Source organism: Malaclemys terrapin, chromosome 10 (genome assembly GCF_027887155.1).
Source record: "Malaclemys terrapin pileata isolate rMalTer1 chromosome 10, rMalTer1.hap1, whole genome shotgun sequence".
Lineage (NCBI taxonomy): Eukaryota > Metazoa > Chordata > Testudines > Emydidae > Malaclemys > Malaclemys terrapin.
In genome coordinates this window covers 56,121,510-56,139,714 of record NC_071514.1, presented here as the reverse complement: position 1 = coordinate 56,139,714, position 18,205 = coordinate 56,121,510, and the positions used below count along the sequence as shown (strand labels likewise).

General features: G+C 44.8%; 1 protein-coding gene across 6 annotated transcripts in view; it reads right to left on the bottom strand.

Annotated features, from left to right (window-relative positions):
- The window catches only part of NPRL3 (NPR3 like, GATOR1 complex subunit), a 121,247-nt gene that overhangs the window by 19,683 nt on the left and 83,359 nt on the right, over positions 1-18,205 (bottom strand). For all 6 annotated transcript variants that reach the window (XM_054042203.1, XM_054042202.1, XM_054042204.1 and 3 more), the window contains 2 exons: positions 8,282-8,471; positions 5,427-5,619 (listed from right to left, as the gene is read on the bottom strand). In XM_054042203.1, the coding sequence (XP_053898178.1) occupies positions 5,427-5,619; positions 8,282-8,471 (383 nt within the window). The remainder of the gene's footprint in view (positions 1-5,426; positions 5,620-8,281; positions 8,472-18,205) is intronic.

Here is an 18,205-nt window from a genome sequence, read left to right as displayed (position 1 = left end):
GTCTCGGACCACCCCTGAAGAAGACTGTCTCCTGTACAGACAAGTTTCACTCTTACCATTGTGCCAGAGGAACTGAGTTGTTGACCGGGTCTTCATCCCAGAGCTTTAGATGGTGTTTTAGACACACTAGACCCAGGCCACAGAGAGCTTTGAAGATAAGGACCAAGACATTGAACTTGATAGAAATTCTATGGGAAGCAGTGCAAGGAATGGAGGACAGGTCTCCTATGTTCACGGTACCTTGTGTTGCTGAGGAGACGTGTTGCAACATTCTAAACTAGAGTTTCTTAAGTGCTGAAGGCTTCGTGTACAGGTATACTGCATTGTTGTAATCCAGTAGAGAGGTGAAGACAACATGAATAACTGAGGCCAGGTCTTTGTTTGGCAGGGTGGGACAGAGTTGCCGGTCAAACGGAAATGGTAGAAAGCGTTGCTAGTGGATGCTGCCACGTGAGAGTTCAGCATTAGTGAGGAATCCAAGAGTACTCCTAGACTATGGACTGAATTGACCAATTGTGGGTGTGTATCTTCAACCAATGGAGACTGCACTATGGCTGCAAGCTCTTCAAAAGTACTTTCCTTTGCCCACCGGCATCAGCTCTGTCTTGCTCGGATGCAAACTCCTAGTGCAGTCAGTGCACCAGAGTAATCAGCAACTTGCACCAGTGCAGCATAATCCAGTTTGAAAGCAGGCAATGCTGCACCAGTCCACAGCACAGGTTCCATCAGTGCAGCACACAGGGGTTTGTACCAGTGCAGCTACATTCATGGCCTAAAACTCAATGCAGACAAGACCCTCCTGTCCTGGCTTTGTAAAGCACGGAGTACATTTATGGACCTCATATAGAACCTAGGCTCCAAGTTCCTGGGGCAGCCATCTTGTCTTTTGTCTCTAAGCAGCTGTACATTGATGGTGGTGTATAAATAATAGAACGGGACTACAGAATAGCAAAAAGGCTTCCACCTCCTCTCCTCATCTCTCCATTCTAGGGAGCAAATTCTTGGAAATGACTCTGCCAAGTGGCTTGCTAGAGGCAGTGAACTGACAGTAAAGCATTAATCTGGCTTAGGGCTTGGCTATACTTGCGAGTTACAGCACAATAAGGAGCCCCGGATGCCCTAGCTCACTCCCCATCCACACTGGCAAGACACGTAGAGCGCTCTGTCTCTGCAGCTACAGCGCTGCTGGTACTTCACCTCGGCGAGAGGAATAACGTTTGCTGCGCCTTGGCTACAACGCACGGGCGTCAGTGTGAATGAGGTGCATTCTGATCGGCCTCCGGAAACGTCCCATAATCCCCGTAAGTCAAGTGGCCACTCTTGTCATTGTTTTGAACTCCTGTAGGAATGCGGAAATGCCCTTTCAAAGCTCTGTTTCTGACAGCCGGAATGCAAGCCATTAGTGTGGAATGCTGAGAGAGAGAGGCAGGGAGGAATGTGGGGTCTGCTGCTGTCTGAATTTAAAAGATAGCATGCTGACATGCTCTCTCCCCCCACATACATACAACACACTCCCTGTCACACTCCACCTCCCCCCATTTGAAAAGCACGTTGCAGTCACTTGCATGCTGGGATAGCTGCCCATAAATGCACCGCTCCCAATGCCGCTGCAAGTGCCGCAAATGTGGCCACGCCAGTGCGCAAGCAGCTGTCAGTGTGGACAAACTGCAGCGCTTTCCCTACTGCGCTCTCTGAAGGTGGGTTTAACTCACAGCGCTCTACATCTGCAAGTGTAGCCATGCCCTTAGAAAGCACTACCTGATGTTCAAGGAAAGAATGTTTGTCCCTAATACATTACAAACCTAGCTCAAAAAAAGCTCCTCTGTATCTGAACTTTACTCTTGGAATAACCTTCCATCTCTCACCCACTCAATACTTAGGAAAAGAATTTGGATCTTAATCCCCATCCAACGTCCATGTGGCTAACCTCTGCCAAGCTAGGTTATTCCACATTCTGTTTAAGGTGTCTGCCTTCACTAGAGAAATCCAAGTACTGGCTGTGCATAGTAACAGACAGGCACAAGTTCTGTGATGTATTAAGCAGAGAGCAGCAAGTAGTTCAGAGACAATTGTCATAGGAAAATTGATCAGGACCACAATTTATTGCTCTTCTAAAAATAGGCACTCTCTTTGTTTGCACACTGAACTATTCTCAGGAGGGCAGTTACAGTACATTTAGTATGCTACTAACTACAGTACATTTGGTATGCAACTAACTATGCAGTTACAGTAGGAGCTCATGCTGAGATACTGACAAATACAGCAGAGTTCTATTTCCCACAGCATGAGATTCATCATCATACACCACCCACAGTTAAAAGTTAAGTGAAAAGCAGAGCTGATCCAAGACCCCTGAAAGAGGAAGCATGTGTGGAGTAAACGGAAGTATCGCTTTGCTCACTGCCTCAGCTTCTCTCTGATGTCCTATATTTATGTACTCAGTGGTGGGTACAGAATTGTGCACAGGGAATCACATAATGATTATTTTGGTCTCCTGATTTGCAATTGGAAGAGGGGAATTGAACAACAAAGAACTCTGAGTGATGTCATTTACAGACTCACTGATGGTGTGTAATCAGTAAATCACATGACAGTTGTGATCATTCTGCAAGACAAGTCATATTTTAACACTTCAGCATCCAGACAGTCAAGAAAGTATGTCTCTGTTGTACCTTCTCATCTCCTCAGCAATGATTTAGGAGTGGTTATTCTGGGATATTAAATTGTGTGTTTCTGCCCATATTGATAATGGAAGGAAAAATGGAAACTCCATTTACTGCTATCGATTGCTTTGCTAAGGAATCTGATGTACAAGCAAACTGAAATATAACCAAACTCTCCTCCTCCTCAAACATCTGCGTGACCTGTTAGTCGCACCCTCTGACTTCCTGAAGAAACCAAAATTGCTTTTGGCATCTGCAAATCATGAGCTATCAAAGAGCTGTCCCCCCACAAGACCAGTTCAGCAGGCCAAAAGGGTTCTAGATGGATGATAGGTTAAGGAGCTTTATTTAATCAGAGCAGAACAATAATAGTCCAGACCCAATTTCACAGAATTTTCAAAAAAGTATTCTATCAGAAGACACTCGATTTTTTTTTTTTTTTGCGTAGGTTTTGCGGACACCTAGCCACGGATGGGGACAGAGTTCTCAAATGGTCATGATATTTCCATCTGAGTGGACATCTCAGAGAATCCACATCCTCTAAATCAGTGGGATGCTGCCATCTCCCAGTTACACACGTAAGCAGAGTCAGGATGAGCTCTACCCTGACATCTGGTGGTGAATTATGGCGAGTGTGGAAAAGAACTCCAGGGGGTGATCTTGTTTGCATAGGCACACCCACTCGCCTGGCATGAAACAACAGCAACTGAAAGTGGTTACTTTGGCTGGTGTGGGATCCCCAGTTTCTCTGTTATTGGGGCAGGAAGAATAAAGTTTTGTTACCCTGATTCTGTGACTCAAGGCCAGTGGAACTGTTGTATGACAGAAGGATTGAGTGAGTCCTTCACCACTACCTAAGTAGCACTTGCTTGACAAGGGACATGGGTTACAAAACCCAGTGAATGGAGAGAGGGTGGGGACAGGTATTTGCATCTGATGGTATGGGCCCCCTCTGAGGGCTTGATACACCAATTGCACCATCTCCTCTCTCCACTGTTGAATGTCAGAGCTAACTTTGATTCTATTAGGAGTCTAGTTACAGGCTGCTGAGCTGAATTTACTTTGGGCCAATGGTGCACCAGCACATGGGCTCCCCTACTATGAGCTGAAATCACTAAGAGCTGAAATCACAAAAGAGCTAAAGTTATTAAGAGCTGAGATCACTGAGTGCTGTGTTGACTAGTGGGGGAGCCTGAAGCTATACTGCTAAGCAGCTGGTGGAGCAATTTGTGGGGACAACTGGAGGAGCAGTGAGCAGTGCGGAGCCTTGCCGGGCCGGTTGGAGCGGCCCAAGGAACGGCGAGTGGAGCTGTTTGTGGGGACGGCTGGAGCGGCTCACAGGTCGGTGAGCAGAGCAGCTTATAGAGCGGAGCAGTTCGTGGGACGGCAGGAAGTGGACTGGCTCGTGGTGAAGGCTGTGGCGGAACCCCACGGAGAGATGGCCGGCCAGCCAGCCTCGGATCACGTAAGGTGCCCTTTAACACCCTGCGTGCCTCCCTCCCCCCCCCGCTTTGCTCTGGGGCTGCACTGACCAGGGATTGAGACTTGGGGGTTTGTTGGACTTTTGGGACTTTGGGTGATTGCTGGACCCAAGAGACTTTGGAGACTCTGGGTGATTTTTGGGTTGCTGGACTCAAGAACCCCGAAGGGAAAGGACACAGCCCAATTTGCTGGGGTAGGTTTTTTTACTCATGGTTTGTGTTATGAACCCTGTTTGTGGTGTTTTTCCAATTTAATGCTGATGTCGTTTACCTCATGTTATTAAACATTTTCTGCTACACTCAAACTCCGTGCTTGCGAGAGGGGAAGTATTGCCTCTTAGAGGCACCCAGGGGGTGGTATGTAATTGTCCCAGGTCACTGGGTGGGGGCTCGAGCCGGTTTTGCATTGCGTTATTGAAACGGAACCCCTAGATACAGAACCTGGCCCTTGTTGCTGCCAACTTAGATGGGCAGAAGGGTTACACACAAAAGGAGCGGCAGAGGCATACTTTACTGCAGGACAGTAACTACATCTGCAGGATTCAGGAATTCCCTACAAAACATCCATGATCTGCAATGGTCCAGTTGCAGAGAACTCTACAGCACAGAAAGCAATTATTTTATTCCCACAGTGGTCTCTTTGGGATACTTGAGTACTACTCTCCTAGCTAGACATGCCAGGGAAGATCTAGTTGGGGGGTGACTGGGTGATCTAGAATATATAAGAGGAGCTGTAACACTTCACCTGGGCCATTCTTTTCTCCACAAGTATGAAACCCAGTGAACGCTAAATTCCTGTGATGCCACTGTATTTTCAAATGCTTTTAAAAACCATTACTTACAGATCTCTGGACATGCTAACAGGCCTGTAACTACAGCATGCGCATGCACACACCAGGGCTTCAGCTTTGAGGCTCTCTTTAGCTTGTTTTCAGGCTATGCAAATTCTATTTTGTGTTCTCAAGAGTGACAGACTCTCAGAACCACACAACAAGACACAACTGGTGGGCAGTCAGACCTGAGACTGCACTGCCCATCAGAGGGCCTCAGAGCCTTTACATACATCCAGAGCTTATTAACAAAATATTCTTGGGGAACTAATTAAAAACCCAGCCAATAGCTAGTGTCAGACACCAACAAGCACTGGTGAAGAGGTCACCGTGGGAATAAGAGCCAGAAATTTAATCTTCCAAGATGCACCCTGACCCCGCCCTCCCTAAAGTGCTAATGCAGAGATGAATTGCAAAGGGGGAAATGAGAAAGGAGGTTACATTCTCCCTACCTTGCAAACATGCGTAGATCCTCTGGATTCTGTGCAGCAGGGACATTGAGGATAGCTTCCCGCTCGTGTTCAGACAAGCTCGCTAGCAGGTTCTCAGTCATCCGTTTATTCAATGGCGAGTCACCACCAGGTATCAGCTCAGCACTGGAATTATCCATACTAGGGCTTGTGAGAGTCATATCATCACTACTGGCTGTAAATTCGGAAATAATATGATGCTGTGAAGAGTGCAAACTAGCAGGCTCTTTCTGCCCCTCCATCCAAGCAAACTAATCAGCTTAGTATAGCAAAGAAAGGGGGCTTGGAAACATGACATGGGAACTGCCTGCAAACAATTAGATGAGGACAGGAAATTTGGTTCTCTTGGCCAATTTGTTGAGTTTGCAGACAAGTGATGGGTAATCTGGGGCAACATACAAAATATTATTGGGACATCAGGATTTTCTTGAAAATGGGGACTGCACAGCTATCTGCACATTTCCTGGCCAGATGGTGGACTCCTTGCAAATGCATCCAAGGCATGCTGTCTAGGAGGTAAGTTTCAGTTTCCGGGAATAACAGTATGATCTAAAGGGGGATATGAGAGAAGTCTACAAACTCATGAATGGTGCAGAGAAAGTGAATAGCGAAGTGTTATTTACTCCTTCACACAACGCAAGAACCAAGGGTCACCCGATAAAATTAACAGGAAGCACATTTAAAACAAACATAAGGAAATACTTCACACAACATACAGTCAATCTATGGAACTTGTTGCCTGGGGATGTTGTGAAGACCAAAAGTGTAACTAGGTTTAAAAAGAGAGATAAGTTCATGGAGGAATAGCTATTAGCCAAGAGGGTCAAGGACGCAACCCCAAGCTGTGGGTATCCCTACACCTCTGACTGACAAAAGCTGGGACCAGATGACAGCGGATGGATCAATCTATAATTGCCCTGTTCTGTTCATTCCTCTGAAGCACCTGGCATGCCCCACTGTCAGAAGACACGATACTAGGCTAGATGGACCATTGGTCTGACCCAGTAGAGCCATTCTTATGATCTGATAGACTATGAGCGTGATTAAATACAGAGGTAGAAACAACATATCTAATGAGCTTTATAAACTGGTGATGTATAGCAAACAAGATGAAACAGCAACATGTGGAGGAGTGGGAAATAAATACACGAGACTACAAATAATAAACAGTGCTGGCACTGGCATTGGGAAGTTACGAATGGGAACTGCATTCCTTCTTTACCATTGGGAAAACCCCAGAGCTAGTGCCTCATGCCCCCATTTTCCCCTATGGGCCAGGCTTCCAAGTCCCAGACTAAGCCTCCCATGATCATGATGCAGAGAGACCAGTCCATAAGGAGATTTGGGGACATGAGGTATGTGAACTACTCTCATGGGGCACTGTGATGGCTTAGGCAGACACAGAGATTAATGTTAAACAGAGCGGAAACATTTTGTTTTGATTTTCCCTGGTGGAAAATAGAAACATTTCAACAAAATCAACATTTCTCCTGTGGAAAATTTCTATTCTGGAGAAACCACACATTCCCTGAAAAACTTGGCCAGAAAACTCCCAGACAGCTCTAGTTTAAACAACATGAAGCGACAATGAGAAAAAGTAGAGCAGTTGGGGGGGTAGGTACGGGCAAAAGAGAAGGCCAAGGAAGCTATGCTGTAATCACAGAACTACCTGCTGGGAGGAGTTATAAATACAACAATTATATACGACTGTCAAAGATGCCTAGCAAACAAAAAAGAAAAATTGTGAGTTTATCCATCATTATAAAGGGGAAAAAAGGGACAAAGAAGGCCTCAAAACTTCCTCCTACTCCCACACTAAAAATTCACTTGTCGCCTTTTGTTTTTCCCAGATGACTATTGACAACTGGAGAACCAGGATTATGGCCATGCAAGTGAAACCTAAGAAACTATATTTATTCAGACTGTTTAAATCTCTGCTTTGGGTTAAGTTTAATACCTATTTAACTCCAACACTTCAGGGAAGTCCTTTTTGATAAGATCCATTATCCCAATCCAGAGAAAGCTATAACACAGAGAAATAATGTCCTGCAGAATGCCCCATAATTAACAACATGCTTCTGGGAATACCGCAGGACACAGGCAGCTGAAGACACACACTTCAGTTTCCTTGACAAGGCTTTTGAGCAATTTGGGACTTCAGCACAACATTTTGCCTTTGGTTAGAATACTTTCCCAGAGCTGACCTCAAACCATGGCAATAGGAGGAGCTGGGGGAGTCAAGTGAGAAGAGAGGGAGTTGGCAATTGTAAACATTTGTCAGCCACAGTATCCGTGTGTTTTTCCTTAAAGACATCGCCTATAACCAACGATTCCACTGCTGTTTGGAACAAGTTTTCTCGCAAGCATTTTGTTTAAAACTTCCCCTATTCTGTTTCCGATTATGGACGTCCATGGAGATATCAGCTGTCTATCTGGAAGAACACCTGGGTCACTTGGGAAGGATGCATAAAAGGACTTCTTGACAGAATGAATGGGAAGAGACAGTCAGCACTAAGCAGATAGGAAGAGGGTGATCAAGAACTGGGTGACTAGAATGGACTGCAGGCATTTGATAAGAGAGCTTTAATGGCCACCAAGATGTTCACCAATTCCTGGTTCTCCAGCCCAGGGCTGACCTTGATCAGCTAACACACTGTTAAATATGACTTGCCCTACCTAGACTTACTGCAAAGTCTGTTTAAAATCATGTTAGCTAAGGCACATTGACTATCACATTATATAACACTACCTATTCTCCTACTCTAGATATGGCCTATGTTAATCTCTAAAAGCCAATACAGACTTGTTTACAGTAGAAAAAGAAAGTGTATTCATACTTGGGGAGCCGAAGCTGAGAGCATTGGGAGTGCTTAGACTTCTGCCTCCAACTCTGGCAGTGAAGGGCATGTCTTCATCTTGAGCTCGGAAATCTTCCTCATTCGGGGGCACCATCAAACAGACATATGTGTGGAGCTGGATGAGAAGGCGATGCTGGAGCATCCATATCACCATCTGTATGAGCTGAGTCTGCAAAGAAAAAGCTAGCATTTCAGGCAAACACTCAGAGCACAGTAAAGTTCAAAAGCAAGAAGGAGACAATGCACAAGGCACTCTAAGGCCCTGTGGGGATAAAAACTAAAGAAATGCTCAAACATAGAAGCAGGTTCTCTCCTTAGCACTTGGTTGAGCACTTGAAAACATGCCCTGGGTTCTTGTAACCCTGCTCCAATGCATTTTGTTGCACATCTCCAATAAAACAAAAGAGTCTACTAAGGCCACTAAGCTAGTATGTTCATGGATAGGTAAGGCATAAACTCTAAGCAGTGTTACTGAACTGTTGCTGACCCGGAGACTCTGACAGACTCGGACTTGTCTACCCATGGTTAGTTCTAGTAAACTGGGGTACGAGTCTGTGCTGCACTAGCCTCTAATGCAGTAAGGGCCTGACTACATGCTACGTTAGTTTGTATCAGAGGGGCGTAAATTCTAATGCACATGAGCATGTTGCGCACTAACTGGCCTATGTGGACCCTGCTTGTGCGCATTAATGTAGTCCCATTTCAAACAATACTACATTAACATGCACTAAGGAAAGAGAGGTTATTTACCAGCACAATAATGAGTTCTTTGAGCTGTTTTGTTTTTATCGGTGCTCCACTGTATGATGTGCACATGCCTATGCACTCTTGATCAAAGATTTTAGTCAGCAGTGCCCACGGGTCTGTGCCTATGCACCATACATCCTTGTGCTCCAGTGTGAGGGTATACAGGGAGATGTAGACCTGCAGCCGCTCCAGTTCCTTCTCAACTATGTAACCCAGAAGACTCTGCAGCAGAGTGGAAAGAAGGTGGGAGGCGAAGCACCCATAGGGACAATACATCTCAAAGTACTCAAGTTACTATACAGGTAAGTAACTTCTCCTTTTCAAGTTATTGTCCCTCAGGGTGCTCCACTCCCAAGCAGTAATGCAACATAGAGGCAGGAGCTGAGGAGGCAGATCCAGCACAGTTCTGAGGACAGCATGACAAAAGGCCATATCTGGAAGCAACTAAGATATCACAGTGCCTGGCAAACGTGTGGTTGTAGGACCAGGTTGCTGCTGCAGATGTCCACAATGTGAGTATGAACTTAAGAAGGGCTAAAGAGGTGGAACAGGCCCTGGTGGAATGGGCAGTCATTCAAGGTGGGGGATGCACTCCAGCAGCTTTGCAACAAGCTAGAGTGTACCCAGAAACCCACTTCAGTAGTCTGAATGGAAACTGGCTGCTCCTTCATTCTCTTGACAAAGGCGATAAAAAGCCTATTGGAAACCCTGAAAGGTCTTACTCTGTTGAGGTGGAAGACAAGGGCCTTCTCACCTCCAGAGAATGGAGGACATCCCTCGAGGAATGAAGTGTGGGGGGTAAAATATTGGTAGACTAATATACTGATTGATATGGCGTTCTGAAGAGATCTGAGGCAGGAAACAAGGATGAGGGCCTACGATCACCTTATCACAGTAAAAGGTAGTATAAAGAGGGTTTGCCATGAGCGCCCCTAGCTCTCCTACCTTTCTGGCTGAGGTTACGGCTAACTGGAATAAAGTCTTGAAGGCCAGGTGGAGAAGTAAAGAGTACCCATGGGTTCAAACAGAAGGTTCTTTAAAAACACTAAGAACCAGATGAAGATCCTAGGGTGGCATGGAGTCCTTGACATGAGGAAACAGATACCCTACCATAGTCATGTTTCTCAAGGGTTTGTTGTAAGCAAAGCCCGTAAATCCTTCCACTGGTGGAAGAAAGGCTGTAATTGCTGCCCAGTGAACCCTAACGGAGCTCAGTGACAAACTTGTGTTTTTAAATCTAACAGTTAATCAACAACATCCATGAGGAGAAATTCAGAGGCAGATACAGATCAATGAGTACACCAGATGTGGAAATACCTCCACTTCTGCAGTTTTCTCATGGCAGGTTTCCTGCTGTTCAAGAGTACAGACTGAACTTCAGGAGAACTGCCCAATTCTTTGTCCAGGAACCATCAAAGAGCCAGGCCTTGACATGCAGAGATGAAAGATTGGGATGGGTTATGCCCACAGTGTCAGGAGAGCCACTGTGAGAGGAAGGCCTATAGGAGTTAGTAGAGAGAGGCGAAGCAGATCCAGGAACCACACCACTTGCCTCAGCCACAATAGGACTAGGAAAGCACTAGGAGAGCATCCCCTATGGAGTAGCAAGCATACCCCTTCCTCAAGGACAGGTGTTGGCACTTTGCATCGGATGGTGTTGCAAAGAGATCCACTTGCAGAAGGCCCCAGGTCTGGTAAATATTCTGAAAGACTGAGTTCCCACTTATGGTCCTGGTGGAAGTGCCTGCTCAGGGAATCCGCTGCAGTGTTTTGCAGGCCTGGCAAGTAGACCGCAGAAATGTGTATGAGATGGGATATGTACCAGCTCCACAGTTTTAGTGATTCTGTACATAAGGACTAAGATCTTGCTTCCCCTTGACCATGTATCTAGTACATTACCGCTCTGTTGTCCAACATTATCTTGACTGAGAGGCCCATGATGTTGTGAAGGAATTACTGCCCTGAGTTCAAGAATGTTGATGTGGAGGGATGTTCCTGGGGGAGACCATTTGCCCTGGAGATTGGCCTCCGCCCTAGCCAGCAGGGATGCACCTACAGTGATCACCCTTGAAGGGGGCAGATGCAAAAACAGAACTTTCACACAGACCTTGAGAGGGTCCTTCCACCAACTGAGAGAGTCGAGAACTCTCGGAGGTATGCTTTAGATTGTGGGCTCTGCTGCAGTGTGGAGATGAGATTGTGGTGAACCTGTCCACAGGTAGGTCATTGTAGTGAATCTGTCTGCAAGTAGGTAGCCCTGACAATTGAGGAGTCCAGAGTGACTCTGATAAAGAGTATGAGCTGTACCAGTGTTAGGGTAGGACATGTCCATGTTCAGAGGAAGGTCCAGGGAATGAAACAAGGCCTTGTTGGTTGCTGACTGGACCTTGAGGAAGGAGTGACCCTTAAGGAGCCGATCGTCCAGAGAGGGGGAAAACTTATTCTCTGTTGACATAAGTGAGCTGGGATGACAAAGAGGAGCTTTGTAAAGACTCTTGGGGCAGTTGAAAAACCAAAAGGGAAGAACATGGTATAAGTAATGGCTCTGTGCTGATGATGAACCATAGGCCTGGACCCGCAGGCACTGCTGACTATAATCTCTGATTGACAGCACAATGGTGTGGGCACATCCTGTGGTGGAGCACCCATAAAAACAGTAACTTGAAGAACTTTCAGTTAGCAACATGCTGGTGTGCATTAGAAATTTACACCCCCTTGGTGTGGACTAGGGCTCGTCTACATAGTGCACTAAGGGTCTAGCTGGACCCTGTTGCTATGCCCTAAAAGTTCCCTAGTACACTTTGATATACCCCTCTTTGAAACAGATGTATATCAAAGTGCACTAGGGAACTTAGAGTGTGTGGCAGCAGGGTCCACACAGATGTTTAGTACATGGCAGGCTAGTGTGAGGTAGATTTACATCCCAGCTTGCAACAAACTTAAGCTTTTGTGTAGACAAGCTGACCCTCTAAGATGAACTTGTCCCTATTCCAAATGTGAGAGCAGGCAAAGAAATCCCACTGCTCCAAAACAGACTGAGGCATTCCAGCAAGGAACTCCCTGCCTTCCCCATGCTGCGGTCACAGCAACCCTAGCATCTACTGCAGTCCCGGTCCTTCCAGCAAAAAGGAGAAAATTATATACACATTTGAACAGAGAGCTAATAAAATAGGGTTGGATCACCCTCAACTCTGAGGGATAAAATAAACCTCAGACAAACATTAGTCTTGGAGGCCTCAGCATAATGCCACCAACCCTGAGATCAATTAAACAACTAATATTCTGTTTCCTGTGCAAATGCCAACAAGAAAGAGTAACTATGGAAAAGAGATTAATTTGACCAAAGTAGTCAGATTTTGGCCCAGACTTTCTTGGAAAGCAACTGAGAAAGCTCGGTGAGTCAGCACAACTGAGGCAGCCAAGAAGACAAACTCCCACAGGGAGCACTACCATTTGCAATCAGAAAGGATCTGACTCTGGTAGGTGCTAGAGGGGTGGGGCTAGAGGTCAGGGCTCAATAACCTTCTAGACCCAACAATGCAGATCTATTGCTAGAAGCAGGTGACTACTGAGCAGGAATAAGTAGGTGGCATTACCTCTATACATGGCATTGATGCAACCATTACTGGTTACTGTGTCCAGTTCTGGTGTCCACACTGGAAAAAGGATGTTAAAAATATGGAGAGGATTCAGAAAATGATTTGAGGTCTGGAAAACGTGCCTAGCAATGAGACTTAGGAATCTTAATCTATTTGGCATATCTAAGAGATAAATTTAAACGGTGAGGGTAATTAAGCTACCTAGAAACAATTTACCTTGAGAGATGGTGGGTTCTCCATCACTTTTGAAAACAAACATCCAGTCGATTTAAAGATACCAGAAGTTATGGGCCTGATGCAGAAATTTCCAGGTGAAAATGTATGGCCTGTGCTCACATGATCGGAAAGGTCTCTCCTGGCCTTAAAATCTATGGAAGAACTATTAAACTTTGACAGCGCTCTTCCTGGACTCAAGCTAAGAGCAATGACCAAAGATTTAAGAATCCAGCACAGCATGTATTTTGGAAAACATTTACTGGAACAGGTATAAGAATATGCCCTGGAGTTTAAACCTACAGAATCGGTGTACAGTTCTAGTAGGTCAACTTGATAGCAAAGTTCAAGGCACTTTAGATCGTCTACAGGACAGAATACAGGGGTTTTGTTTTTTTTAGTAATTCTGAAGGCAGGCTGAAGACTTTAATGTAATGCTTTGCATTACAATAAATTACAGTGCTTTATTGGAAATGGATCTATAGACATACACCCCATATTTAAATGAAAATTTCTCAACGGCAATGCATGTTTACTATGTAAGTGTTCTTCTAGTAGCAATTTGTTCCTTAACTGTAGGACCCTGAGTTCACTGCACAGCTGTTATCATAGATCAACGGTCACAAAAAAGGCTCCCAGCACAGGAAGATAGCAGCTGAACCCAAGCTCTTCTAGGAAACATCCCAGCCCATCTGAACCCAGCCTACCCAAAGAGAAGGGGGAGGGTAGACCGCCCTGCCATTATCATGGTGTGAGTACATGTGGACATAGTAGAGGAAAATGGCCCAGTGGTTAGGACACTGCCGGGGACTACGGAGACCTGGCTGCAATTCTGGGCTCTGCCACAGACATCATGTGTGACCTTATGCAAGCTACTAATCTCTCTGTGCTTCAGTTCCTCATCTGTAACGTGGGGACAATGGTATGGTCTAGCATCACAGGGGTGTTGTGAGAATAAATACATTAGATATTGTGAGGCGCTCAGATACTAGGGTATTGGGGGACAATACGAGAACCTAGACAGATGGATAGGGCATCTGTCATTAAGAGTCCATTGTACAGAATAGAGAACCAGATTTTTAAAGGTGTTTAAGCATCATAAGATAAAGAGTAGGCACGTAGTGGGATTTTCAGAAATACCATGGTTCCTAACCCCCATTGAAATCAATGGGAGACAGGAACCTGGGAGTGTCTGAAAATCCCACTAGGACCTAAACAACTTTAAAAATCTGGCCATGAGGCTCTTGGGCTAGCTGTTTCTCAGGCAATGGGGGAGGATTAGTCTGAGTCATCTCACACCTGGCAAGTTCCACTGGCTAGACAGTGAAGTCTGCTTTTCTAGTTCCTTGAATTACCTTGATTTTTTCAAGATCTTCTTTTGTCTTGAGCTATTTTAACCTTAATATAGCTTTAATTATTGAAATGTTCACTAGCATGTGGTTGTGCTCATAGGGCATTAGGTTGCCTCAATTCAGCCCCACCTTCCTAGTGCAAACACATTCTTTGTGTTACAGCATCCAAAAAACCAAGTACAGAACATCCCCCAACAGATGCCAAAAGCAGCAGACAGAGTGAGCAAGAGCGGTTTGTGGATTTGGGGGTGACCTGTTTCCAGAGGGTTTGGAGAATGCATCATCTTCCTGGCTGAATCTCACATGAACAGCCTTTTCAGTTCACAAAATATTGCAGGCCCCCAAATATTAACTTGTAGGTACTGAAACCATTGATTCATTGACAAAAGCTGCTCAAGGACTTGATAGCAACCAGCAGTGTTTTGGTGAGAGAAACAGGCAGAATGAGCTCAGATCCTCCGAAGGAAACTAAATCTGCTGTATTAATCATTATGGTAAATGGGCCAAACCTCAGTAAAAGCCCCCAAATGAAACTTTTCAGCCCACACAATTCTCATTTTGCTAAAAGCTGAGCAAACTTCAGCCTGGCTCTACCCTCCCGGCCTTGTCTTCTACCAAGCCCCAAAGCACACGTGCCTTTTGCAGCCTGGCACACACCCAGTGTCTCTTCAGGAATTCCTGCCTCTTGGGGCTGCTGGACATATAATTTGGAGATCTCCCTCAAACACCTCTTTGTAAGAAAATCTGTTATTAATTTTAATTATACAATAATCTACTCAGAGAACAGAGAGAGAGACACAACGCAAAGGTGTACAATAAACGAATACTGTAGGTACCATACATTATAGATCAACTTTGCCAACAACTGAAACAAACCTACAAGAAATTTCGCCTAACAATTATGTCAAGATGCTAGCGCTCCCTCCAGAGTCATTAACAGTCTCTCTCTCAAGCAATATGGATCAATATGTGCATTTCACACAAGTCTATTTTCTTTTGAAAACTTTTGCCAAAAAAGTAGTCAGCATATCTTATTTTGTTAATAAAGCTGTCACCCCAAAGTTTATTTTAGTTGCATGAAGTGTTATGCAGCCACATGATCTGTAGAGATGGACAGACCAACACACACTTCTTTTTACCAGATTCCATGCACCTAACACTTACATGTCTAGGCATTTGAGACATTCGTATAGGCAGGATCAATCTTTGCACAGACACATTAGCATACATTTCCAAACCATGAGCCAAATTCTGCACACACATCCACACACAACTCCCAGTCACATTAATGTTTAAATATCCAAAAGCAGAGTTTGGCTCATATTTACAATGTTCCAAACTAATGAAGTGAAAGTTATTTCCTCTTCCTTTTACTCCATCTAACCCATCTGAAACACTACTGCTAAAGTCATCTTCCTCCTGCCCCTTCTGTCTCACTCTTATGGTGGGAATTATTAAGCTGTTGGGGGCGCTTTCAGATGTCAGCAAGATTTATCAGATTTTTGGGCATGACACAGGCCAGTGCCTGTACCTCCTCATCACAACACAGTTTACCTGACTTTGGACAGAAAAAGTAGTCCCTTGTTTCAGATCTACTCGAAGCAGTCCCTTTGGATATGTCTATACTGCAATTAAAAATCTGTGGCTAGCCCATTCCAGCTGACTTGGGCTCAGGCTAAGGGGCTGTTGAACTGCGATGTACACATTCAGGATCAGGCTGGAGCCTGGGCAATAGAACCCTGCGAGGTGGGAGGGTCCCCAAGCTCAGGCTGCAGCCCGAGCACAAACATCTACACTGCACTTAAGCAACCCCTTAGCTCAAGCCCTGCAAGCCTGAGTCAGCTGGCACAGGCCAGTGTCTAATTGCAGTGTAGACATACCTTTTGTCTCTGGATGTGCAGTGTAGCTCCTTGTGCTCTGGGGAACAGAGTGGGTCCCTTATTTTAGAAGGGGAATATGAACCCTTTCCTGGCAGGTGTCACAAACCAGTTCCTCTCCTTGGCAGAGTGGAGAGAGGTTTTGTGCTGCCCCACTGGCAGACTATGCCTTCACCTAGATCTTATTTCTATCCCTTCATGAATTCCTAATGCAGGAGGATTGACAACTCAAGCAGTTTCATGGGGCAGGACCATTTTTCTCCATGCAGGCTTTTAATATCATTCTTGCCAGGCTGGCTGTGGGGAGGTATGTATATCCAAACACACACACACCCTTGAAATCTTTCACTCTCGTCTTGACCTTGGACGTATTCAGAGGAATTCTGTTTAAAGGGAACAAAAACTCTAAACCTCAAATGCCATGTGTCACATCACAGCCACTGCACATGCCTTCTTTCTGCCTCATTTAATACTGGGATACTAACCAATATTTTAAAAGAGCCAACATTAAAGCACTACCTGAATGGAGCAACTGCTGTGGCAACTTTAATGATATTTTAGCTTGGGTTTGCTTAACAGCAAATATCTCCTCTTTTTGTTGAAGGTGGATGATGTAGCTCACAGAAAGTTGCTGTATTTCAGAAAGCTAGCTGGGGCAGGAACCAGTGTTCTTATGTTTGGACATCACCCAGCACATTGTGAACATAACAATATAAATAAGCAGCTACTGGAGACAAGGAATCTAAACAAAATTCTGTAGTTAATGCCCTCCCCTCTTTGGTAACAGTTTGGTGGCACTAGTGACTATAAAAGTAGCAGCTTCTTCAGGGGGATCTTAATAAAAAGTTAATAGATTTGTTCTTCTGAGATACTGGGCATATTTCAGTTCACTCGGCCACAAGGGATATCATTTGTCAATCACTAAACAGCTAGGAGAAGTTGCATTTCAATGGGGAATACAGAAGCTACCATGAAATTTGACCACCTTTCAAGTGAGATCTGAATGAGACTTCAGCTTCCCTTTCAAGGCAGGAAGACAGGATTGTTGAACTGAGGATATTAATCAGTGATACAGACTAAGTAAAAACACAATAATTACAGTCATTTCTGATATGCACAATCTGCACAGCCCTGAAGAGTCATACCATCCTTGCAGCCTTGTTACATTTCTCCTGTGTTATGCATCATACAGAGGGCTACTCTCAAGTTTACACCAATACTTACACAGCACAGCAAGTGTGGTGACCTGACAAGTCTATGCTAACTATGAGGAGAGGCAGAGGAAAACCAAGACAAAAAGGATAATTTTAAATTTTTAGAACTTTCTAAGGGAAAACTCCAAAACTGTACCAGGAGCATAAATAATATAGACCATTACCAAAGACTTACTACGTATACTAATAAACTATAGGATACCAACTCATTAATCTTTGTGAGCTTTTACATGCTGTACAGTTAATACCAAATGCATTGTTATTATGAACAAAAGAGATTGCTCTACAATATACTGTATACTGTGTCACTTCAGAGAAGAATCAAATTTTCTTCTCCTTGGATGCAAGTCCAGCTCCACTCTTGCTGTCCTGTTCTTCTCCTCTCTTCAGCCTGAAGTGCTCCTCAGATTCGATATCCCTGTGGCTGTACCTCTTTTCACCATGTTTATCCACAAGTGGGGTTTCTTCACCTAGGGGGCCCTTGCTCGTCCATTAGGCACCTTTGAACTGTATTCCATCAACAGATGTTCCAACAGTCACTCTCTCTGTTCATGTACTTTAGGTCCTTCGTGGGTGTGCTTCTCTTTACTGCTTCCAGGAGCTGTTTCCATCCAATGCAGCTTTTTGATCAATTTCCTCTTTCACCAATTATATTTCCTTTCAATTTTTTCTCGAGACTCACTCTCTGGTAAATCTGTATATTTCCCCCCCCCTCCCCCACTCTCCTTCTCCAACAGCATCTAGTCACATACCCAGGTCTATTTTTTCTGCTTGTCCTGACATGAAACCTTTCCTGTTTTCTTTTTCCTCCTCACTTCCCAGTCCCATACTTTTATTCTCCTGTTCTTTTATCACCTTACCTTCGACCCAGGCCCCAGTTTATCCTCCAGCTGAGCATCTC